Raw genomic sequence first — 25,978 nt, 5'->3', positions numbered from 1 at the left:
ATTAGTTTTAGTTTAATGGTATTTAGGGGGAAAATAATATTTGTGGTGTTTTTAGAAACAAAAAACAAGTAGTGGTATTTTTGGAATAAAAACTTATTTTAACGGTATGTGAAACAACCCTTCCCGTTTTTTTTTTCATAATTAAGCATCCCATAATACTCAATTAAAAATCAAACCACAAACCAACATTAACCAACAACAATCATTATGCACAGCGGAAACATACCAATAACAAGAACATTCCTAACCATATTAACCAACAACCTAGCATGCTACTAAACCGGGTTCCAACATTAATAAACATCACCAAGACCAACAATACATAACCGAGACCCTAGATCATTCTCCTCCTCATCGCCTTGATTCCACGATAACACTTTGCTTTTACCTTCACCAAAAACACAAATTGAGATGCATGAGTATTGTCATAAACACTCAGTGAGGCCATCCTCCCATCTACTGGGCTATACACACAAGCAACTGAGATTCTATCGTTAAGACAAACAAACAGAACACAAACACCACATCAAACCAGGACAAACAAGTCTCGGTTAAGTCCGGTGTCGACCGACGCTAGGTCGGTGTCGACCGACACTGACGCAACCATGGTGTCGATCAACACCGCCTTCGCAGACACGATCTGCACGAAACCGGACGTCGAACCTCCATTCCAAATCGCCTCCAATCCATCCCAAACTCTCCCAAATGCTTCGGGAACCTAAGGAAACATGAAACCAACCAAACCACGCAAGCAAAACACCACAAACAACAAAGAACAGCCATAACAAAAGAGATCTCAGGCTTAGATCAGTCATGGTCAAGCACTCACCTCTTTTGCAGGAAGATTTGATTGAGAAACGATGGAACAACACCTCAAGAAGCTTCTCCTTCGTTTCAGCAACAATACTCCCTTCCTCAGCCACAACTTTCAACAAAAACACCAAGAACAATCCCAAAAACCTCTCAACTCTCAAACTCTCCCTTTTCTCTCTTTTCTTCTACAAACGACGACAAAACACACCCTAAACCCTCAATTCGTCGCTTTCCCACTTATATATTTGGTTTAGATAACCCAATTAAACCAAACCAACCCAAAAAATCGCGAATTAAAACAATCTGGTCGAACCAGAAAAGCTGTTGTCGATCGACACATCCCTGGTGTCGATCGACACCCATCCCCAAATTCCACTATTTGGTTCACGGATGTTACAGTCTGTTTCATAATTTCCCAAAAAGTTATGTACAATGTCAAAAAATATGAACATTAAAAAACTTAAATTGAAAAGAGAAGGGTCGTCGACTCACTTAAGAGAACTTAAGAGACCAAATTGAGAGGTCAAGTTATAGCCGGTAGCCACTACAATGCATTTCGTTCTTTCTAGATATCTTATACTGCCACTCAGATTGATGATTCTATTGCTGAGCTGTGATTGTGTGTTTCACCATCTTGTTCTCCTAATCAACTCGTTGTCTAGCACAACTAGTTGTCGGGCTTACATATATGTCCATGTTCGTGATTGAAAATGGTTGGGGCTTCATAATAGATTGTTGCTTTTTTTGTTCGTTCAATAGTACTGATGAGGAATATGTTTTTGGTGTTTCCTCAACTTGTTGTGAGTTTGTGATGTCCATTTATTTGGTTATACAAAGTTTCGACTCTGAAACAACAAGCTGATGTTGAAAATAGTTAGTTGATATTAACATGAGTCTGGTTTGATTGGTTGGTGAGGTTTTTACCTGCCAAGTTAGGTGCTCTTTATTGTATACACACTCCAACTTGATATCAAAGCAGCATAAGACGCTTCAAATAAATAAAACAAATCATATTGATTATTTTCAAGGATTTTTTTTTTGTTTTACTCTTTAAGTTAGGGTGTTTTTGATATACACACTCCAACTTGAAGAGGGGGGAGAAAGGGGAGAGGGGAGAGGAGAGATGATAATAGGAAATATGAGCCACAAGCCATTGAGATAATATGAATAATATGGATTATGGGCAATGACTATTGTACAGTAAAACCTCTATAAATTGATAATGTTGGGACCAAGACATTTTATTAATTTATAGTGATATTAATAGATATTAATTATTATTTTATAGTGTAAATTAATAATTATTATTTTATAGTATAAATTAATAATTATTAATTTATAGGTATATTATTAATTGTTTAATTTTTAAAAAATTATGAATTGAGACAATTTTTGCAAAATAAGATTAGAATTTTGGATGTTGTAAATTTTATGGTATTGGAATTGAATTTGAAATAATTAAAGAATATTATTGACAATGAATTAGAAATATTATAGACAAATTCACTTATACACATGACATAAATATTCAAATTTATGAATAAGAATATCAATTATCGTATTTAAATAGTCTATCAAATTATCAAAATGTAAATGATGCATATTTTGAAATTGAAAACTTTAAAAAGTTTTAGTTGTTTTATGAAATGATAGAATATTTTATATCATTATAGTTTGAAGATACAACATAACAATTGTTTTATAGATATGAGGTTTAAATGAAATATATTTTACTATATCAGCATATATATACACGTAAATTTACATAATTATTAATTTATGATATTATTGGGACCATATTTTACATAGAGATTTCAAAAAATTATTATCTTATTATCTTATCAAAATTTATTATTTTTTATACTATACCGACTTGGGACTAGCAAAATTTATTAATTTATAATGTTTATTAATTTATAGAGTATTAATTTATAGAGGTTTTACTATGGGTTTAATTAGATTTAGTAGGGTACACCGAAAATAATAATTAAAAATTTAAATTAATTACTAAAAAGGTCTCAAACACGAGTATCGAAGAACTCCATCCAACCATGCTCTTTGACGCCAGTGAAGCCACGACTCACCACCATCGGGATCTCGTTTTCTCCCTAGGCTCCGCTCACATCCTTTCTTCTGTTTCAAGCTTTTTCTGGTTAGTATCTCAATCATATCTATTTCGGTTTGGGTTTCACTCTTTCTGTCACCTTCATCATCATGCTCAAACCTTTTCCCTCCTCTTGGCTAGTTTCAATGAACGATTCTCTGATGGAGATAGAAGGCGGATAGTTATCCGAAAATCCTCATCTTGGTTCATGCCCTCCTTTCAAAGCCTATGGCAAATCTTTCAAACCTAGATCAACACCAAGTCCTTAGATCCGCCTCGAAGACACTGTGTTGCAGGTCTTTGTCGCCCCTTTCCCCACTGGCATCGAGTGTGTCAACGCTGATCTTCTGCTCATCGTTGTGTCGCTGCCGCACCAACAACATCCCTTGCCCAGCAGTTGAGTTGCTAGGTCTGGTCATGATAGTTTCCTATTAAGCTCAATTCCTTTAGTACATGTTACCTCTGCTTGGGCTAGTCGAGAAATCCTTGGTAGCAGAGTTTTGGTTGCTTTAGGATAGTTGAGAGAAACCATTGTCATGGGCAGTTGAAAAGTTTTTATCAATCGCCTTTAATTCTGAAACTCAGGTATGCTCATTCCCTTTCCGTGTCAAGTCGAATACAAATTTTATGAGGAATTCTTAATCTCCATGGTCGGGGCTTTTATGTGAGAGAGGATCTACCTAATATGTTAAGGCTATACACCTATCTGTTGCGAATCATGATGCTAGTTTCAATGGTGACTTCCTTTGCTCCTAAGTGTTTGATTGTCCTTCACTTCTTAGCTTGGCATTCGTTTTGTCTCTTGGCTACGGATCGTGCAACCACTGTCCTCCTGTATCACCTTTTGCCTAAAGTTTTGAAGTTTGGGTCTGATCTGTTATTTCAGTGTCAAATCGGCTACAAGTTTTGTGTGGAATTCTTTGACCTCCATGACCGAGATCTTCATGTGAGGGAGGATCCACCTACTTTGTTATAGCACTCATCACCTACGTTTCCCGGTTGTAGCTTCAACTAGTGTCATGAGGTATGTCCCTAAAAGCTTGAACAAATTTGTTCCAATGCTCTTGATCCTCCTCATGTTGGCGAGAAACCCAATCGTTGCTTCTTCCATGGAGCACTCTTTTAAAAGCTCTTATATGTTACTTGCGCAAGCCGTGTATGACCATCCGTTGGTCGAGGATTTCGCGAAGCCCGTCTTTAAAGTCGAATCCACTATGGTCCCAATAGATTTCTCAAACAATGCAAACTTATCAAAGTTGAGCATCTCTTCAAAAGATTAATGTAACCCTTATCCATATTTCCTTTGCTTTATGCTAGCTTTGTTTTTATGAATCTACCTCTTTTAAGGCTTAAGTATGAATGAAAAGTTCTTGTTTGTTCAAAAAAAACAAAAAAAATTAGGGTTAATGTACCCAATATATATGTATGTGTAGCCGTTTATTGGGATAACATTAATACAACACACAATTACCAGAATCATTGTGTAATTCTGAATTTTCTTTGCTATTTTAATGTTCATAGAGATATCTGACTCTCTTTCTAAAGTTACTTTTATAAACTTGGTCTTGATAAGAACATCCAATCGGATAGACATATTTTTGTTAAATATCGTTGATTATAAAAGGAAAAGAAAACTCAAAGAAAAGATCCAAAACAAAGTATCAGTTGGTTAAACATTCAATTTTTCTTCTTACATCCAATCATTTGTTTTCTTTCTCCAACGAAGTAAAAATTGAACGGAAACATATTCTTCACAAAAATTGATCCATAAAAGAATGATACCATTTTTGAGTCATCGTCACGTTGGTACATTATATCACAAAATAATAAAAATAAATATTTTAACATTTGTCGTCTATGCATTCTATAATCATTTACCAAACTATTTCTAACAAACCCTTACAATAGATCTAACCAATTCTTTTAAAGAAAATATAAGAACATTAGGTCTAAGGCTTCAAATTTGGGAGGGACTAAGCCCAACACAAATCAAATGCCTGGTCCCTCCTCTCGGGCTAAGGGGAATTCCTCTTTGGGGATGTCACAGGATTCACGTGGGAGACAACGTGTGTCTAGAGGTCAACCACGTCATAGTACAGATATGGTCAGGGCTCAGGTGCGGGAGGAGGTGCGGTCACATGGGACGCATTCTGTGTTGCAAAAGGTTGTCAAAAAGGCTTTGTTTCAGGAGGGGAGAGATGTAGAGGTTCCTTTGGCTTCTTTTGTGTCTGGGGTTGAGGTCGCTGAAGAGGGTCAACTCCTGGATGTTTCGGATGGGTCTAGTGGAGGAGAACCCTTGTTGTCAGGTTCAAGCGTTGCGGTTCAAGCTTCTGAGGTAACTAGTGGTGATCATCCTAGGGGTACACGGGTGCAGGTTGCGGGAACTGTTGAGGGTTCGCCAAAGCTGCAAGAGGCAAACCAGCCGGCCATTCCTGCGAATCAACCTGTGGATCCTTTAGCAGCTAGGGGGTCCGATGTTGTAGGTGGCGGTTTGGTTTCAGACTAGGAGTTGGGGTCAGCGGTTTCGATGGCAGATGTGATACCTCCAGGTGGTGTTGATGGGTCTGCAATGGCTCCAGGGGGCCTTGATGAGGCGGTTTGTGAGGAAGGTAGTATGGACGTGGACGGTGGGGTGATGGAGGAGGATCATGAAGCTTTTGATGATTTGGAGGAGGATCTAGGTGGTGAGGAGGGTGATACAAGTGAGGTTCTATTGGCAAGATCTAACAAGCAGGTTAATGAGGCACGAGTAAGGAAGGGGAGAGGTCCGGTCCTCCGAGGAATCAGTGCAAAAAAGCGTAATGCTCAGCTGCTCCTCTCTCCAAGACGGCGACCTCCACCTGGGCCGGGTTACGGCGAAGGTGGACCTGTTCCAAAGGCCCAGGAGGGGGTAAAGGGTGGGTTGGGTGGGGCCAAACCACAAAAACCAAAAGTTGTTAAATGAATATTTTAAGTTGGAATTGTCAAGGGCTTGGTAATAAGGCCACTATAGGAAATCTTAGGGATCTCTGGAATAAACATAGGCCAGACATTTTATTTCTCATGGAAACAAAACAGTCATTTTCTTTTTTTTTTGGAAAAATTTGTAGGCCATTTTGGGTATAATAATTTAAAAACAGTGGAACATGTTGGTTGTAGTGGTGGGTTGGCTTAATTATATAATAAAGATGCTTTTAATGTTTCAATTTTAATGGAATCCAATAGATTGATTGATGTTGAAGCATGTTTTAAGGACCGGGTTATGCATTTAACTTTTGTCTATGGTGATCATGTTCAGAAAAACCGTGATTTGGTTTGGGAAAGGTTGGTACAGATAAGTACTACTCGGTCTACCCCTTGGTTCATAGATAGGAGATTTTAATGAATTAACTCACAATCATGAAAAACGTGGAAGGAGGTTGCGTCATGCTTCTTCTTTTCTTGCTTTTAATGGGATGATAAGAGATTGTGGTTTTTTGGAGTTTCCATACTTAGGGGAGTGTCTGTCCTGGAGGGGTTGGTGAGACAAAAATCCTATACGATGTAGACTGGATAGGGCCTTAGGTAATGAGGATTGGCATGATTTATTTCCGGACACGGTTACGGAATATCTGCCGATGATTGCGTCTGATCATATGCCTGTTGTAGCTAGTGTTGGTGCGAAGCGGCCGCGGGGATGGTGGAGCTTTATGTTCAATCGTCGTTGGATTGGAAAGGCGGGTTTAATGAAGGTGATCTCGTCTGGTTGGCTGAGGGACCGGGACCAGGGATCACCGAATTTGGTGAACAAAATTGTGAATTGTCGACGGGCGATTTCTCGTTGGCTCAAAACGCAGGCCCCTTATGGTCGGGTTTTGATTGAGGACCTTAAACGGAAATTAGAGGAGGCCCAGGCGGATGATGCGTCATCTCCGGGTTTAATCTCAGATTTACATGCCCGGTTGCGCGAGGCCTACCGGGATGAGCAGATACATTGGTATCAAAAGAGTAGAAATCGTTGGATGCGAGTGGGGATAAGAATACAAAGTATTTTCAGGCACAAACTAAGCAGCGACGAGCTCGTAATCGGATTGTGGGGCTTTATAACAGGCATGATGTTTGGTCTTCGGAGGAGGCGGATATTTGTGATACGGCTGTGTCGTATTTTGAGGATTTGTTCACTACAATTAATCCTGCTAATTTTGATGAAGCTTTACGGGAGGTCAACACGGTTATCACAGAAGCGGATAATGATAGGTTAACAGCCCCGACCACAGAGACAGAGGTTAAGCGGGTTTTATTTATGATGCACCCGGATAAAACTCCTGACCCCGATAGGCTGACTGCTTTGTTTTTCCAGAAGGCATGGACGATAGTTAAAGCGGATCTTGTTTCCATGGTTAATCGATTTCTGGTCGAGGGTGTTTTTGATAAGAGTTAAATCGAACGCATATCTGTCTCATCCCCAAGGTGGCCAAACCAACAAGGATGGCGGAGATGCGCCCTATTTAGGTATGAGTTTAGACTTTAGTTGTTACTAGATTTAAAATAATATATTATATTTTAAATCAAGTAAATTTATTTTAATAATATAGTTTTGATCATATCGTTCTTATCGTGATAAATAACAAAAAATATATTAAAAGTGTACAAAAATATAATTTCAGTTTTTTTGTACCGTTCTTTTATACTCACTATTTTGTACTAGCTTTTAACTATTTTATGTATTATTTAGGTGTTGACTGGTTCTCTCGCTACCTCCCGCAAACGCTGCGTTTGCAGGTGGTAGCGGTTGCTAGCGATTGGAACCAATCACACAAACCGCTCCTAATCGCTCCCAACCGCTCCAAACCACTGAATTCCAAAAGTTGCTTCCCGCAAGCGTTTGCGGTTACGGGCGATTGCGGTTGGATTTTTTTTTTTTTTTTTGTAAAAAAACTTAAAAGAAATCATGATAATGATTTTTTTTTTGTTATATTTTCTATCTAACCATTTTACTCATTAATGATGAGAGAAAATGAAGTACGGACACGATTGTAGAGATTATAAAATAAACAATTAGAAAAAAATAATATTCCAATTAACAATAACCCGGAAAACTTGATGTAAATTTAATGGCACATCGCACATAAGTTCAAAATAATCTAAATAAATATAATATTTCATCAGAAATTTAAGAAAATAAGATTATTTGTGAAAAATATTAAAACAAATCACCAGTGACTCTTCTCAACTATCACTTGACCATTCCTACCGATGCAAATATTGACCCACGATCTAAGAGAAAAGAGAAAAGATCTACAATCTAAGCATATGTTTTGTCATTTATCAAATTACTTGATTAAATTTTTGGTGAAAAGCCAAATGCATAAAGGAATAAGTATTTCAATATGAATTTTTTTTTGAATAATTGTTATTTTAATAAATTTTAATTATAAATCAAGTTTTAAAAAAAATTTGGTGTTTTTAAACATTTATATATTAGATATCACATTTATTATATTCCAACCGCTATTGCACCCGCTGGTCAACCAGTCGTAAACCTCCCGCAAACGTATCAATTTTAAACCGCTAAACCAGTCGTTCAACACGCTTAATAACACTTGAAACCGCAATCACTCGCCTCCGCAATCTCCCGCAATCGCAACCGCAACCGCAGCGTTTGAACCAGTCAGGCCCTTAATTGCTTTTAAATATTAACGAACAGTTAACCGCTTCTACCCGCTAAAAGTATTGTACATTACCACCAATGAGATCTAATATCTTTAGGCACATGTTATCTATTTAGTATTTACTCTTTTTCAACCTTTAAAAGAGAGACATGTGACATAAAGAATGTAATGGTTCTAATGCAACAGTCGTTTTATCCTTAAGCAGGTGCCTATTTAAATGAAAACAAAACAATATATCAATCAAAGCGCTGTTTTATAAGACTGTTGCGACAAATCAAAACTTCTACACGTTGTCTTGATAAGTAACGAAGCAACGACAGTGGGAACTATTAGTAATGCATAAATGTCGTTGCTACCAAGTATGTTGACCCTTCATGATTCTACTCATTCCAACACGTGTTTTATAAATTTTTCAAAAACGTAATCATTGTTTACATATTTGGCCGTTCCTGTTGGACTTCGAAACAAGTAAATGCAAAAGATATATTTGGTAAAAATCTCTTGACTGTATGATATTTTGTAGATGAACAGCAATGAAATGTAAATAACACTAACGATTGGTGTGAGTGGAAATTAGATATACTGTAGTTGGTTGATGATTTTAAAACTGATAAATTTGTTATTTGTAGTTTAAAGGTTTTGTGAATTGACTTTATAAAAAATTAAAAATTCGGTTAGAATCCAAGATATATCCATCGTATTTGAAAACTTGTGGATCAGATAACGCAAATCAAAATGGATCAAAGATGAAACTTTACTTTTAGTGTAGGCTGCTTCTCCAGACATGAAATAAGGTTATAAAGACAAGCTTGGAATGATCAAACAATGGATGTTGCGAGCTGAAGATAAATTAAAGATTGAAAAGAAAAAGAGAACTATTATGTGCACTAAGGCAGAGAAAGGTCTTCCTTTTGTAAATGAGTTTGTCTCATCAGAAGAAGATTTTATAGAAAGAAGAGAGACAGAGACAGAGACAGTGAGAGAATAAAAGAAGAACGGGAAGCTTAGTTCTTTTCATCCTCAGCATACAGAGCCTTAATCTCCTCAACATCGTCGTAGCTACCAAGAAATATCGGAGAACGCTCATGGATCTTCTCTGGGACAAGGTCTAGAGCCTGCATCGGGACATTAAAATGTAAAACTACTTGATCCATATACCATATAAGTATAACCAACAAAATCTTTACACTTCTGTCAAGTGCCATATTAGAAGAAAATCAGATTTAAGATTGCATTTAACAGGTAAAGAGGACAGATTATACCCTTTTCTGGCCCGTAAAGGCCTGACCTCCGGCTTGCTCCATCAAAAACGACATCGGGAAGACTTCATACAAGACACTGTTCACATATGTAGGCCAAAAATAGCTTCGTTATAGCGGCTTTATAATGGTTTATGGAGATGTTATCAAACTCAAAACCAGAAAGACTTTCACCGGTTATATTTGAACTGTCAGTTTAATCCTAAGCTTACCGCAATTTCCCATTGGGGCTTTTCTTGTCAGCCGGGTACAAGAAGATTCCTCCATAAAGTAGCGTGCGATGAACATCGGCTACCATACTGTTAAGACAATGATATTAACAAAACAGAGACAAAAGCCTAGGCTAGTTTCTATGACTGAGCTTTAAAACTCAAAACAGAGGAGGTTGTTTCCCAGTTACCTTCCGACATATCTCAAAGACTTCGCCGGTGAACCATCTTTAGGAAACTTGCATTTCTCTACATACCTAGACCAACAGCCAAAAACCATGAATATATGAATGCAGCTGATGATTTGAATAAGATTTTAAGTTATTTCGATACATACTTTGTAGTTGGACCATCCCAGTTCTGCGCATTGCCTTCATTCACTGAATAAATGTTCCCCTTCTTTGGAATCTGAGGACAAGAAAAACTAATGAATCTTTGAGAACTTATAAAAAAGAGGACAACCATTATTTATTACGGTTACCTTAATGTCAGGGTGAGTTAGTATGAACTCTCCGAGAGATGGGTCCAGGGTAAATCCGTGGACACCCGTTCCAGTGCTCAACACAAGCTGAGAGAGAGAGAGAGATCCAATCACATTCAATTAAAAAAATTCTAGAAATAACTAATCAGACTGAATGATACTAATGTTGCCATTGTAAATTTCATTTTCAGTACCATGCAGGAGCTTCCGTACATACAATAACCAGCTGCCACCATTTCATTCCCAGGTTTCAGAACATCTTCAGTGGTTGGCTCATCAGTGTGGTCCAACGTGTAAATTCCAAAAATCTACACACGATGAAACCAAACACAAAAAGACAAACTTCTTCACATGATTCACTGTCCGAGCCCTCTAACAATGTAAAATAGAAAACTTGGGTGAGAGAAAGTAACATACTGTTCCAATGGAAACACCACAGTCAATGTTTGAGGATCCATCAAGCGGATCAAAAACAACACAGTACCTGTTGATAACGAAAAAAAACTCAATTATGCCAATGACAGTTACCAATACAAACAATAACATTTCCATAAGGTGAACCAACAAAAGATCAATTCTAAACATACTTTCCACGGTGGGATGGTTCCACAAACGTAGCTTCCTCATCTTCTTCCGAGACAAGAACAGACTGACACAAAGTTTCAATTGCCAACAGTCATTGTAAGAGACAAATGAAAACATATCGGAGTCTTTCTAAAGTTGATAAAAATACCAATTTTACTTACAGTTCTGCCACTGCTGACCAAAGCGTTGACAAAGACATCATTGGAGAGCACATCAAGTTTCTTTTGCTCTTCACCCTAATTACACAGAAAATGGTAAAATCTCAGAAACAATAAAAGAACCAAAACCAATCATTCTTATCATTTGAACAAAAACAAAAAACTTACCTGAATGTTAGTTTCCCCTGCAAGTCCAATAAGCTTAGCCAAACCAGCCTGCACAAGCACAACCATAAAAATTAGAACTTTAACTCTCAATGGGCCATCCTCAAAAACACTAAAGACGATTGAGACAAAGTCCACATCTAAAGAGGGTTCCAGATCATCATCATCAACAACCATAAAAACTGAACCTTTACACAAATCGAAAGCGACATTTATTTATTAGCCCTGACCCAAAATTTCCAAAAACCGAAACTTTATACCTTATTAACAGCACTGCAGACGAATTTGCATCCCAAGACGATGTGACTAAGCAAAATAGTGAAATCCCCACGAGATTCAGGATACTTTGATTGTTCATTCAACACGAATCTCGTAATGGTCATCAAATCCGTACGGTGAGCATCTGCTGCGTGATCCATCTTTTTGATCCTTTCTCAGCCCACCAAATGCGTGTTTTGAATCAGATATTTTAGAGAGAGAGAAGAGAGATTGAAAGTTGCAACCTTTATACTTGGATTTTGTGTGTTGCAAGTTTCGAGGATGATGATGAGATTGAGGATAAAGACGCGACCGGTTTGCATCGAACGTTTTTTCTCAAACGAAGCCAAAGAAGGGATCGGGATGACACGTGGCTGTGACAGGTTTGGGCCGTCATTTTTATTTCGGGATAATGTTAACAAAAACCTCGTCCTCGTAAAAATATGTTTAAACCGTTAAACCGATTTTATTAGATAGATGAACAAAACACATTTCGATAGCTAAAGTTTTAAAATTGAAAACATGTTCAATCTTTCATAATTTATCTTAATATTATTGAGTTGGCGGTATGTCTCACCATTTGGCATCATGGTTATCATCGTGCTATTCATCATGTTAATTATTAGAGTATTCTATTCTCATACTACATACATGTACACTTTGTTATTAGATTAGAATATATAATTGTATATGAACAAACTTTGTACACACTGAATAATTAATGAGGATAACAAACTTTTCATCACTCTTACCTCTTTAGCACTGCTCTCTATCTCTTGCTCTAGCTCATCTTCGTCTTCTTCCTTGACTGATTTAATCCTGATATGGTATTAGAGTAATCACGTTCATGAACGCTTCATCGATTGAGTTTATTCTCATTCATATTCTTTCTTTTGTTTATTTGCCAAAAAATAAAAATAAAAAATTCTTTCTTTTGTTTTGGATTTCTATATGGAATAATAATTTTGGTTATTTGATATAGTTTGTTCAAAAAAAAGAATAAAAAAAAAAAAGGTTATTTGATATAGTTAGTAAACGAAGTTTAGCAAGTGTTCCCATCTCTATTGAAATCTATGGTGAATTGGTAACAAGAGAATTCATATGAATTTGAGGCTAGAGTTGGTCTTCCAATATGAATTTTCTTCATTTTGTTTATTTGAAATGAGCAGTGACAACTGTAGAAAATGAATTGGATGATAGGTAAAATATGATATTGAGAGATTTTATTTCAGTTGATCCTTGTACATAGTTGGAGAATGGTCATCACTCGCAGTGATGCCTATGTCTGTGAGTTATGAGACTGCCTTGTTTTCTTAATCAAAAAAGGGACTTCCTAGCCAATGTTTGTCTCACACATTGTCTCGTACAACCAGAAACCTCACCTATCTATAATTTGTGTAAGTTATCATAGCCTTTGTTATGTTTAATTCTTGTTTAGCAATTTTTCTTCTTGCTGAGCTTAAGAGTTTCACAGTGATTATAGATTTACAAACACATATTATAGAACAAAGATTTTAACATTTAGTTTCAAATGACATCACAACAAGAACAGAGCATGACAATAAATTGACCATGTCTAGAAGATGCAAAAAGAACTGAGGATGACTATAGATTTTTTTTTTTGTGTATGAATGTTAAATTATATTCACTAAAAAAACTGTTGTACAACTTAATGTAACATTTTAGCTGAAGATAGAAACAGAGGTAAAGCAAAAAGTATTAGAAACAGATTAGATGGGGTGGGTTTGAAACCAGAACTGGAGACTATTCTCATAGCGACGAACAGTAAACAAGGTGAGCAGCCGATTACGAACATTCTTGTCAATGAAACAGAGGAGACTGGAGGGTGGAGTTGGAGCTTCACCATGTCGTCTAGCATTCTTTTCCCGCCAAACACATGCTTTAACTTATTCCTAATATAACAGTCTGACCAATCCTACCATTCCAAAACACAATTGCATATATTTTATAATAGCAATTGTATTTTGTTATAAATTGTTTTATTTATAAAGTATAATTATAATATATTATATGATATAATGTAATAATTATGTAATTTTATGTTAGTAATTTATAGTTTCTATAATATTTTGCATTTTCATTAATTATTCAATTATATTAAATTTATTTATTTATTTGGGATAAATTGTTATCGATATTTTAGGTAAATTGATATAATGAAAATAAATATATCATATTTTATTATTTATCTATATGAAAAAATGATACAAAAAAATATATATTACAAAATAAAAATACATTCCCAAAATCAAAAGGTGGTGTCGTATCGTCTTCTCCCCATCACAAAGCTGAAAAATCATTCTTCTTCCCCTTCACCAATCTGTAAGGTTACAGGTCCATCTTTATCTCTTGTTGAATAGAAGATTTTCCCAGCCATCTCTCCTCCAATTCGATCAGCTCTGCAATAGAGAAATTCAGCAAAAGAAAGCATTAGATTGATGAAAACAAAAGGAAACAGATTATAGTATCAAATTCAACAGATGAATACAAATTTTAAATAGCTCCAAACTAATAAACGAAAGAGAACATAGATCGAGGCAAATTTCCACCAAATCCAGTAGAAACAATCAATGAATCCAAAAGGATATCAGAAAAATTCAAGCTCAGGCAGGAAGAATTGCTTACTCGAAACAAAGCTCTCGTGGATGGAAGCCGTGATCCCCAACTCGAAAACTATTTTGATAATTGCTTCAATTGCAGGGTAGTTTGAATTGGATAATCGATTGCAGAGGAAGAAGATGAAGGAGAATGAGGGGAAGAAGTGAAAGGAAAAGATTAAAAAAAAAGGTTTAAATTTGTGTTCGTTAGATTCATTTTAATCAACGGTTCATATTAGAAATATTGTGATCCTCACTTTAATGGCTTAGCCAATGAAATAATAAAGAGAGGTTATAATCGTATCCCTTGGATTACTCTAATCGTACGGCGTGAGAATATGCCACCCCGGTGATATCTTCTTATTGGTTTTGCTCTTTTTTTTTTTTTTTTATTATACCATTTTAGAAAGATTATAAACAAAAATAATAATATTATTAAATGAAAAATATTTTATGGTAATGAGAATACATTTTTAACTAAGATTTAAAATTTTGTTAGAGTTAAAAAAAAGATTAAAAAATACAACCATTAAACACAAATAGTAGTATAATAAATATATATTGATGAAAGCTTCAAATACTTAGAACATATAGATTTTTATTTTTATTTTTTAATTTGTATAATTGTAATGTGTTTTCAATTTAGCTATTTTATGTACTTAGTATTACAGAATATATTTTTATTTTATTTTATTTTGTTAATGATAAATAATAAAATATGTTTCAAGATTGAACCCTAAAGGGTTTAGGGTATGAGGTTTAGGGTATATGATTTAGGGTATAGAATTCAATTTTATAACATAGTTATTGCTATTTATAAATTAACAAGATAAATACAAAAAAAATATAAGAAACTTTATCATATTTGATTATGTATGATTAACAAATGAATGTTTGAGAAAATTATTGATTTATGTATTATATAATTAACAAATGAATGTATGAGAATAATTATGAACAAAATAAAGTTTTATTTGTAATAAAAATTATGCATTGATTATTTTTAATTTATAAAATCTATATAAGGTTTTCACGTCATATATTTGAGTTTTAGTTCCGTGTTCTTAAAAGCGAAAATACTATATTAAATGAAAACCATAAAAAAAAAAAAATTAACGAAGCATAAACTCGTTTTCTGACAGAAGTTTTTATGTACTCATGAAATTTCTCATCTTACAACTTCATGGAGAATCTAAAAGGCTTGTCATCACTTCTAATCATCAAAAGTTCTTACAAGAAGGGATAAACAATAATGAAGTCCAAAACTCAAAACAAAATTGGATCTGAAACCCTGCAAGTCTGCAACCCGACTGATTAGAGAGATTGAGCTACTACTTTGCCACACATGATTGAGAAGAACGGAAGCCGCCATCGACGAGTTCAGAAGAGAAAACGAGAACTGAGTAGTCGCTTCAAGCTCAGTTCCTCATCCCACACATGATTCAAGCAATTGTTGATCGCTTGGGTGATATAAGATGACATAATCTGTAAATGCACATACTTCAAGCTGGATAAGCCAACTAGCACCTGACCTGAAACCACGATCTAGATGATAACCAGTGAGCTTCCCTTCTAAGCAAATCAGAATTGAAGAAACTATCATCAAAACACTCAACTAATCAGCAGAAGAGATTGAGTTCTTACACCAATAAGAACGAACTATGAATCTTAGTCTCTTAGAGCACACATTCAAAGCTCCAAATGCTTTTCCACTAAAGTCTTTATCACATCACTAAGGAGAGGTAAAGCAAAATTAGAAATTATGAACCCATAGCTACTGAACCTCAACCTTTCATGAATATGAGTCTGAGCAACAAATAAAATCAAACTCCAAATTCGTTATTCAAGCCAAAAATGAGAGAAAAAAAAAAAAAAACAATTGGGAGTGTTAAAGCCTACGAAGCCATCACAGCGCCCAGTAATCATGCGCTCAAACAGCAAGCAATCTTTATCGCAAAAGACATCAAAATCAATACAAACAAATTACAACAATAGAGAATCGAATCTCGTAACCTGTTAGGAAAATACATCACATAATCGAATTTACCTGTTGGAACCGGATATGAGAGTGACGATGAATACGAGATCCTTTAATGAATTCTAGCTACAAATGAATTGAAACTAAAATCGATTAAACTAAGAGAAACAACTAACGGAAACCCAAAATCAACAGCTTTAGACCAATCAAAGACCTAAATCCCTAACAGTTAAACGATGACGATGGCTAGGCATTTGCTGGTTTTTGTGATTCGATGCTGAGATTAGGAGCAAGGACAGTAAGATACTAAGATACCGTGAAAGAAGAGAGAAGGAGAGCAAAAGGGGAAGAAATTAGGTTGAATTATTTTTAATCGGAGCCCATAAATCTTCTTTATTTTTTGGTTGTTGGAGCCAAGATTTTTACTTAAGCGGTAGATAGGAAAAAAAATTCCCGCTAACCATATTAATAGCGTTTCTATATGGTATATACTATTACAAACCATTTTTACAAAATAAAAAAAGTCAAAACATATATACTGAAAGGTTTTATAGCGTTTGTAAATTTTAAACGCTATGTAAAAATTAGAGGTAAATCAATTATAGCATAACTACCTAAAAAGCTATCGCTATTAAAAGTCAATATTGTTGTAGTGTTTTAACTATATGAAAAGTCAACTGAACAAGAATGAAACAAGACTGTGAATTGAATTGGAATTTAAAAAAAAAATGCAACAAGAAAATCACTGTAAATCTATAGTCATCTGATAGAATAGAAACTCTCTTTTGTATTTATGAATGAACATACAATGTTATCGGAACTGTAACCGTAAGAGCCTTAGACGCAGCTAAGCCATATTCTCACTCCTCAGAGGTCACATATGACTCTCTTCTCACACCACTCTTACGACATACCCGACTCTTTCTTATTTACAGGCTTATATACATTTGTTTATCACTCACTTGCTCTACTCTTCTTCCACACGTGCTCCAACCTCCCTTTGCTTCTTCCTCACATAGACCCGATGGGGCTTATCAATACCCCCCCTTCGAAACGCAGCTTGTCCTCAAGCGCTAGTGTCGGGTATTGCTTCTGTAGCTCCTTAACCACTTCCCAAGTGTTCTCGTACTCTGGCAAGCCTTTCCAACGTACTAAAGCCTCCAATACTCCGGTATCATTATAACGAGTCTCCAACACTTCTTCTGGTTCAATGATCAACTCTTCTGTGTCGTTAAACATGTCAGGCAAGGGAATGACCTGATGATGAACTCCCAACACCTTCTTAATCTGAGACACATGAAAAACAAGATGTATTTTGGAACCATCCGGTAGTTTCAGTCTGTATGAGGCCTTCCCAATCCTCTCCATGATTTCATATGGACCGAAATACTTGGCTGCTAACTTCTGGCAGGCTCGTTTGGAGACAGACTGTTGACGATATGGTCTCAACTTCAAAAATACCCACGTTCCCACTTCATATTCCACATCACGTCTATGCTTATCGGCATTGTTTTTCATTAGCTGTTGTGCGTGAAGCAAATGGTTCTTAATCTGGATTAGCATCGAGTCTCTTTATTTCAACACACGCTCCAACTCTAACACCTTAGTAGAATGTTCTTCAAAACGGACTATAGCAGGAGGGTCTCGTCCATACAGCACCCTAAACGGAGTTGTCTTCAAAGCCGTGTGATATGATGAATTATACCAAAGCTCAGCCCACGACAAATACTGATGCCACGTTCGAGGATGAGTTGAGGCAAAACATCGAAGATAAGTCTCTAGGCACCTGTTTAAAACCTCCGTTTGTCCGTCAGTTTGCGGATGGAATGCAGTACTATACTTCAGTTTAGTTCCAGCTAGCTTGAAGCAATCCTTCCAGAACGCACTCAACAATGTACTTCCTCTGTCCGAAACAATAGATGCTGGATAGCCATGTAATTTGATTATCTCGCGTGTGAACAAACTAGCCACGTCCGAAGCATTAAACGGATGTTTCAAGCTCAAGAAGTGACCATACTTGCTTAGTCTGTCCACTACCACCAAAATGACATTCTTTCCTTGGGAAGTTGGCAAACCCTCAACAAAATCCATTGATATATCCTCCCAAACATGTTGTGGTATCGGTAAGGGTTGCATTAGACCTACAGGAGAAAGTGTTGAATATTTATGTCTCTGGCATACTTCACATTCAGCAACAAACTGTTGTACATCTTTCAACAGACCATCCCAGTGGAAGGATTGTTGAACTCTCTTCAGTGTTTTAAGAACACCAGAATGTCCTCCAAAAAGCCCAAAATGACATTCCTCCAATATCAGCTTTATCGATGAAGACGTTCGAGGAATCACCAGCCTATGTTTCACCCATAGCTTGTCATTCCTGACAGCGTATTTCGTATAACGTGAAGGGTTAGCCACACAAGCTTTTATCTCTGCTTGTATCTGTGCATCTCTCTCGATCTCCTCGTAAATCTCTTGGAGTTGTAACGCAATAGGTACTGTCAGAGCCAATAGTAGCATCGATGACAATGTTCTCTGGGGTTGAATCATTCTAGACAACCCATCTGCAGCTGTATTCTCCACTCCTGGTTTATATAGTAGGTCAAAATCATAGTTCAGAAGTTTGACCAACCATTTTTGATAGTCCATGGTTACTTCTCTCTGCTCCAATAAGAATTTCAGACTTTTCTGATCTGTATGCACCACAAAATGTCGACCAAACAAATAGTGCTTCCACTTTTGAATGGACAAAACGATGGCCATCAATTCCCTCTCATACACCGGCTTAAGTTGTTCTTTAGCTGACAAGCCATGGCTAAAGTATGCAATTGGTCTTTTATTCTGCATAAGAACTGCTCCCAGACCATAGCCCGATGCATCTGCTTCTACTGTAAAAACTTCTTCGAAATTTGGTAAAGCTAGTACCGGAGCTGATGACATTGCACTCTTCAACTTGTCAAAAGCCATTTGTGCCTCACTACTCCACTCAAAGCTATCCTTTCTTAGTAAGTCTGTTAAAGGTCTCGCAAGGACACCATACCTTTTAATAAATCTTCGATAATATCCAGTGAGCCCTAGAAAACCTCTTAACTCTTTCACTGATTTAGGCGTAACCCACTGAGTCATTGCCTTTGTCTTCTCTGGATCAGTTGATACCCCTTCATTTGAAATAATATGGCCTAGATAGTCAACTTGTTGTTGGCCAAACAGACACTTCTTCTTATTGGCAAATAACTGGTTCTCTTCCAATATTCGCATTACTACCTCCAAATGCTCGATATGCTTTGCCAAGGACGAGCTGTATATCAGGATATCATCGAAAAATACCAATATGAACTTCCTGAGGTAAGGTCGAAACAACTCATTCATTAAAGCCTGAAAAGTGGCTGGTGCGTTTGTTAAGCCAAAAGGCATGACTCGAAATTCATAATGCCCGTCATGAGTCCTGAATGCTGTCTTTGCTACATCTTCTTCTTTCATCCTGATTTGGTGATAACCAGCGCGAAGGTCTAATTTGGAAAATATTACTGCACCATTTAACTCATCCAATAGCTGATCAATCATGGGAATAGGGAATTTATCAGGCACAGTGACTCGGTTTAACGCTCTGTAGTCAATACAAAATCGCCAACTGCCATCCTTTTTCTTTACTAACAGAACATGGCTTGAAAAAGGGCTTTGACTTGGTCGTATAATTCCAGAATCTAGCATCTCTTTCACCATTTTCTCCATTATCTCTTTCTGCGCATGAGGATATCGGTATGGTCTGACACTGATTGCGTTATTCCCAGGCAGAAGATTGATCGCATGTTCTCTGCCTCTAATCGGGGGCAAATCTGTTGGAATAGCAAACACCATATCGAACCTAGCTAATACCTCCTGAATAGCGCCCTCCACAGGTTGTGTTACCTGAAAAACTTGTTGATTATACAGAGCAACTTGCACTCCTTTCGTGTTCACTGTATAACCACTAGATAGAGATTTCAGAGACATCTTAGAGATTTCCAACTCTGACTCTCCTCTGATCGTAACTATCTTGTTTTCATATAAGAATGACAACTCATTCTTCTCCCAGTTGACTTGGCAATCTCCCAGTGTACGTAGCCAATACACTCCCAAAATAATGTCAACTTGTCCAAGCTCCAGTACAACAAACTCCATAGTGAACTCTAAGTTCTGAATTGAAAAACAAACCTTCTCACAAACTCCTAATCCTTGAACCAATATGCTTGTTCCCAGCTTAACTGTCAAATTGGGGTCTTCTCTACACTTCAGTTTGAGCTTCTGGACTGCCGCAGGTGAGATATAGTTGTGAGTGGCACCACTATCCAACATGATGATCACATCCGATGTACCCACCGTACCTCTTGTTTTAGTTGTTGAAGGAGATGATATTCCTCTGTACGAGGTGAATGATAAGGCCATGCATTCTCCAACTGGCTCTGAGATGCACATATTCCCCGTATCCACCTCGTTATCCTCCAATACCTCTACTTCAAAACCATTTAATATTGTGAGAACCCTAAGCTCCTTATTCGGACATTTGTGATCTTTAGAGTAAGGTCCATCACACTTAAAACAGATACCCTTCCTTCTCTTCTCATCTAACTCTGCACCAGTATTGTGTCTCCTTGGTCTCTGCTCATTTCTGTTTACTTGTCTGTCATGACCTTGTGTTACGTCGGTAGTTATCATTTTCGACTTCCAAGTATTATTGAAGTGGCTGTAGTTACTCTTGTAATCAGAAGCATTTGACTCTTTAAGCTCCTTATCAACTATTTGTAACTCTCGTTGAACCACCCTGCGCATTAAACTATCTTCCATAGCTCTTGCTTCCGTTATCATTTCAGGAAGATCTCGAGGCTTCTGCATATGAACCAATTCTTGCATTTCCCTCGTCAACCCATTCAGAAAGATACCCTCTAATTTCTGATCATCTAATCCTGTTACTTGTGAGGATAAATCTTCAAACCTCTGCACATAATCTGAAATCGAACCTGTTTGTTTGATACAAAACAAGCTTTGACTCGGTCCTCGAATCTTCAGATTGCCAAACCGTAACATCAGAGCAGCTTTAAACTGTTCCCAATTCTCGAATTGTCTTCTGTTAGCCTCCCAATTAAACCAGCTCAGAGCTTCTCCTTGTAAGCTTACTGACACTAAAGCCAGCTTCTCCGCTTCGTTATAACCTCCCATTCTGAAAAATCTTTCAACTCGAGCAATCCAACCATATATTCCAACTCCTTCGAATATAGCCATTTCCACATTGCGGAATAAATTCTCCCTAAGCCCAGGCCTAATTTGACTAAGGCAAGGTTCCGGAGGATAGGGTTGCGGCGATCTTGAGGTCTTGCGGCTCTGGATTGACTCGAACCACCCACTTCACGAACCGTCTCCGTCGCAGGACCAGAACCGATCAAGAAATCAAGCTTGCGAAGAATCTCTTTCATCTCGTAATCACGCTCCGCGAATTTCTCACTTGTGCGATTCTCAGATTCGGGAATCTTGGTTCCCAAAGCAGCTAACTGATCGAAGATCTCTACAGATGCTTGCTCCGATATCGAAAACTCCTTCACCGGTGTCAAAACTTGCTCCATCACCATCTTGATCTTCTAATTTCTCCGATTTAAGAAAATCCCCAATTTGTGTGAAAATCTAATTTTCTCTTGCGTTCGATTCGATCGCAGATCACAAGCGCACCAATTGATAGAATAGAAACTCTATTTTGTATTTATGAATGTAGATACAATGTTATCGGAACTGTAACCGTAAGAGCCTTAGACGCAGCTAAGCCATACTCTCACTCCTCAGAGGTCACATATGACTCTCTTCTCACACCACTCTTACGACATACCCGACTCTTTATTATTTGCAGGCTTATATACATTTGTTTATCACTCACGTGCTCTACTCTTCTTCCACACGTGCTCCAACCTCCCTTTGCTTCTTCCTCACATAGACCCGATGGGGCTTATCATCATCCTCTGTTCTTTCGCTCTCTTTTATACTCATCAGTAGGCAGTAGCTGTGCTTTCACTTGAAAATAGAACTCTTTCATGGTAGATATAATGTCTTTATTAAAGTATTTTTGTTTCTCTATTTCTTTCAGAGAAGTTTGGAATTTTATACCAGCAAACTTACAAAGACGTTCTGCAAATAACTGGGAAGACGTAGAGATACACTTCTTTTACAAAATTATATTATAGGATAGAGTATGGTTTATGTAAAACTATATATTCAAATTAGAAAAAAAAATTGGATTATAGTTTTTCTAATTTTAGTAAATTGTAACTTTAAATAAATTCAATAAAAATACTAATAATATCTTCAAGATGCTTTTTTTTTTATCTTAGAAGAACCTCACAAACAAAAACAACTTAAAAAAAAAATCCATACAAAAAAAGAAAAGTTTGAGAGAGAGAGTCGTCGCCGGTTTCGTTCACTCCACCTCTCCAGTTGCTTTTCCGGCGCCGGAGAGGGCTCCGTCCTTTTAGCTTTTCCTCGTTGTAGTTTTTCCCGCTCTTTGTTATCCTTTCGCTGTCGGTTGGGTGCCTTTCAATGGTGGTGGTTCCGGTGATATCTCAGCGTGTGAAGCGAAGATCCGTCGGGTGGTGGTTGCTGGTGAAGGTTCTGGTGCAGACGTTGGAGGACAGCGTCAAATCTATGGCCATATCTGGTGGATCTGGGTTGGCGACTTCGGTTGTCGTTTTGTCTCCGGGAGTTTGGTGGCTTTAGTGAGCAGTGAGGGCTGAAGCTTCTCTTTGAAGAGCTTCAGTGGTCGGGTTTGGGTTCTTCTTCAGATCTTACCCCTCATTTCAGCCACGGCGGTGTCTTGCAGCAAGGGGCGGTGTCGTTTGGTTTCAGTCCGACCAAGGTGTGTGTGTGCCTCGTAACTTGACGGAAGTGATGTAGCCACTTTGAACCTGCACTATGAGGTGATGATATGCTAATATGTGCTCCAATTTCTAATCTTTAGATGATTAGCATTCTGGTTATTATATCGCTAGTTCAGAGAAGCATTTATTTCGCCGGTTTTGCTTCACGACTCTTGGTCGGGTCAATCGGATGTATTGTCCATTTTAGGTTTAGGACCGGAACAGTGAAAGCCGGAGAGACCAAGCTCTTCTGATAATGCGCCTTTGGGTGTTGAAGCTATTGGGACAAGCTCTACACGTCGATCATGAGGTTCTCATAGCTGGGATTTGATCTTTTTTCAGTATCGGTTTTTGGCCTTCTCTGTGTTAGTATTTGTTGTCGTGTCATTGGGTCAATTTAGGTGGTTTAAGAGATGATTTCACTCCGAGTCGTGGTGTGTTATATATCTCATTGTGGTTAAAAAATGCAATGGTTTTCGATTAGGTAGCGTTGGATCCGGCTAGTGTTCCAGGGTTGTACTTGATCAACCATTGCATTTGGTCCAAGTCTATAGAGGTGAATGTAATGTGCCTTTGATTTGGTTGTATTATTTTGGTTAATGAAAAGTTGATGTTGAGCACAAAAAAAAAAAAAAAAATTTAATAAAATAATTATGGATTTGTATATTTTAACCTGGGTTGTATGAGTCAAAGTGAGGGTTTTGACGTCGATTGAAACCGACAATAAATTTAAGAAAAATGCGTTATTCCAGTTATCTAAGTCACTAAGTGAAGCAAGATATTTTAGCATCGGATATTATTACCTCGCTTTTAAAACTAATCTTATATACTCCCTCCGTTTCAAAATATAAGATATTTTAGAGAAGTTTTTTGTTTCATAATATAAGATGTTTTCAAGTTTCTATGCAACTTTTAGATTAGTTTAGTATTTTATATCATGCAGTATCGTTTCTGATTGGTTGAACTTATTAAAAGTAAAGACTTCTTAATCTGCGTGTTTTAGTTAAAACAACCTATATTTTGAAACGGAGGGAGTATTATATTAGCTTCAGTTTTATACCGACGTTAAGCACTGAATAAACAGACGTGAAAAGCTTTGTTTTTTGAAGTTGGTATGATTTCAATGCTAAAAGGTTTATTATCAAACATTTTTACATGTTGCTTCTTTTAGAGGTTTTCGTCTATCTGATATAGAGGTTTTCTAATCTTTTATATAAGTAAAATATAACCTAAAAGCTAAAAAATCCTAGACATCATTGACCTTTTTATTGTGTTATAGGGAAAACGAAGAGACACGCGACTCAAACACTTTAGAAGATCAGAGACTCCCAGTATTGCTTGTTTCACAAATTAACTCTAATTCATTATCCATCACATCTTCACCAGTTAGAGAGCCACATGTTGGAGATTGAATCTTCTGATTAAATCCTGCAACAAAGAAAGCTTCAAGTGAGGAGAAAAAGAAGAACAGAGTAAAGCGAAGAAAGCTAAGAACAAGAAGAAGTTGTCGTGTGACCAAATGAGTAAGAAGAGTCAACGACACAAAGAGAAAAGAATCAAGTCAACAAGAGAGAAGTTGAGCTTGTGTTGTGTAATAAGGCTATTGGGCTGTAAGTGTATTAGGCCTACAAATGTTAGTGGGTTTGGTTGGTTAGTTATAGTAATTAGGTTAAGAATGAAACCTAAGTATAAAGGTGTTGTCATGTTGTAAGATAAAATTATCTAAGATTAACAATGTAGAAGCTAAAGAAAAAGGTTCTCTTGTCTCTAGACTAAACAAACCAAATCTAGTGAGATATTGATATGTCTATATTTTGTCTCTGCTAAACATGTTTTTGTCATGCATTTAGTAAGGATAACTAATTGTTTTGCATAAATTTCTAGTCTCTTTTGTACACTTTGCATATTTAGGTAGTTCTTGCATTATCTTCGCATACATCGTGCATTTTGGAGTATTTCAGGTATTTAGGAGACTTCGGAATCGTGCCGATCGAGTCGCGCAGTCGTGCCGATCGAGTCGTGCAGTCGTGCCGATCGAGTCGCGCAGTCGTGCCGATCGAGTCGCGCAGTCGTGCCGTTCGAGTCGACTACCGTTCGAGTCGACGTCACTCCACTCGAGCCAACGCCATCACTCCACTCGAGCCAACGCCATCAGTCACTCGAGCCATTACTCATTCGCACATGTCAAGAAGACGTTCCATCTTACACGCTTCAGGAGATTCCCAAACCGACTCCTCATCTTGTCGTTTTAAGTTTTAGGGATTTTATGTCTTTACTATAAATACGTTTTGTTAAGTCTTGGCGACATCATCTTAGTTTTTATCTCGTTTTCTTTTGTAAGGTTTCCCTAGCCACCAAAAACGTACTCTGATTTTGTATCCTGAGATCTTTGAACTTATTCAGTATTTTGATTTGATTCCTTCTACAAAGTTGTTCTTCACATTTTTACTTATCTAAGAATGCTTGTTTCAATGTTTTCTGAGTTTGTATTGTTGATGATGATTTTCGTATCTGAGTAGTGCGTTAGTTCTTGAGGATGGGATAGATTAGGTGGAGAATCTTAGGATGTAGAGTGTTTAAGCATTGATTGTATGATTCCCTTCTGGACTAGAGTAAGAAAAACTAGGTTTTCTCTGATCAATTGGGACTAGGTTTGAGACATTTCCACACCCAAAAGGTGTTTGATGAAATGTCTGACCAACTAGTGCCAGAGACTTACGTTCCTAGCCTAAGAGATTAGTTGTCAAGGATGTTTGTTGATGTGAATGAACTTGTTTTTCATGCCATGCTTGATCATGTTTCTCTAGCGAGAGCTAGGTTTGGAAGTGGTTGAGTTTGAGTAGCTTTT

The 25,978-nt window shown here is 37.1% G+C and overlaps 2 protein-coding genes and 2 long non-coding RNA genes across 7 annotated transcripts; all 4 read right to left on the bottom strand.

The window, feature by feature from the left end:
• Positions 1–9,283: 9,283 nt before the first annotated feature.
• On the bottom strand, positions 9,284–12,581 carry LOC104742140 (fructose-1,6-bisphosphatase, cytosolic). The gene is made up of 12 exons (XM_010463110.3): positions 11,665–12,581; positions 11,408–11,455; positions 11,243–11,317; positions 11,084–11,145; positions 10,914–10,980; positions 10,691–10,804; positions 10,497–10,583; positions 10,353–10,423; positions 10,207–10,272; positions 10,019–10,105; positions 9,810–9,885; positions 9,284–9,662 (listed from the first exon to the last, which is right to left on the bottom strand). The coding sequence occupies exons 1-12, from the start codon at positions 11,821–11,823 to the stop codon at positions 9,552–9,554; spliced, it is 1,023 nt and encodes a 340-aa protein (XP_010461412.1). The 5' UTR covers positions 11,824–12,581; the 3' UTR covers positions 9,284–9,551.
• A 1,256-nt stretch (positions 12,582–13,837) lies between these two features.
• On the bottom strand, positions 13,838–14,612 carry LOC147928583 (uncharacterized). Its single transcript, XR_015579308.1, has 2 exons — positions 14,309–14,612; positions 13,838–14,082 (listed from the first exon to the last, which is right to left on the bottom strand). It is a non-coding gene; the product is annotated as an uncharacterized LOC147928583 (long non-coding RNA).
• Positions 14,613–15,411: 799 nt separating this feature from the next.
• LOC104742139 (uncharacterized) lies at positions 15,412–16,653 on the bottom strand. Of its 4 annotated transcripts, none has more exons than XR_015579225.1 (4): positions 16,473–16,653; positions 16,328–16,384; positions 15,925–16,012; positions 15,412–15,825 (listed from the first exon to the last, which is right to left on the bottom strand). It is a non-coding gene; the product is annotated as an uncharacterized LOC104742139 (long non-coding RNA). The 4 variants fall into 4 exon arrangements; XR_015579224.1 differs by having other exon boundaries at positions 15,412–15,812; XR_760456.3 differs by lacking the exon at positions 16,473–16,653 and having other exon boundaries at positions 16,328–16,467.
• A 616-nt stretch (positions 16,654–17,269) lies between these two features.
• LOC147928582 (uncharacterized) lies at positions 17,270–17,821 on the bottom strand. Its single transcript, XM_087486201.1, has one exon. The coding sequence runs from the start codon at positions 17,819–17,821 to the stop codon at positions 17,270–17,272; it is 552 nt and encodes a 183-aa protein (XP_087342327.1).
• Positions 17,822–25,978: the final 8,157 nt, after the last annotated feature.

Source organism: Camelina sativa, chromosome 14 (genome assembly GCF_030686135.1).
Source record: "Camelina sativa cultivar CO46 ecotype springtype chromosome 14, ASM3068613v1".
NCBI lineage: Eukaryota > Viridiplantae > Streptophyta > Magnoliopsida > Brassicales > Brassicaceae > Camelina > Camelina sativa.
This window is presented reverse-complemented; position numbering and strand designations above follow the sequence as displayed.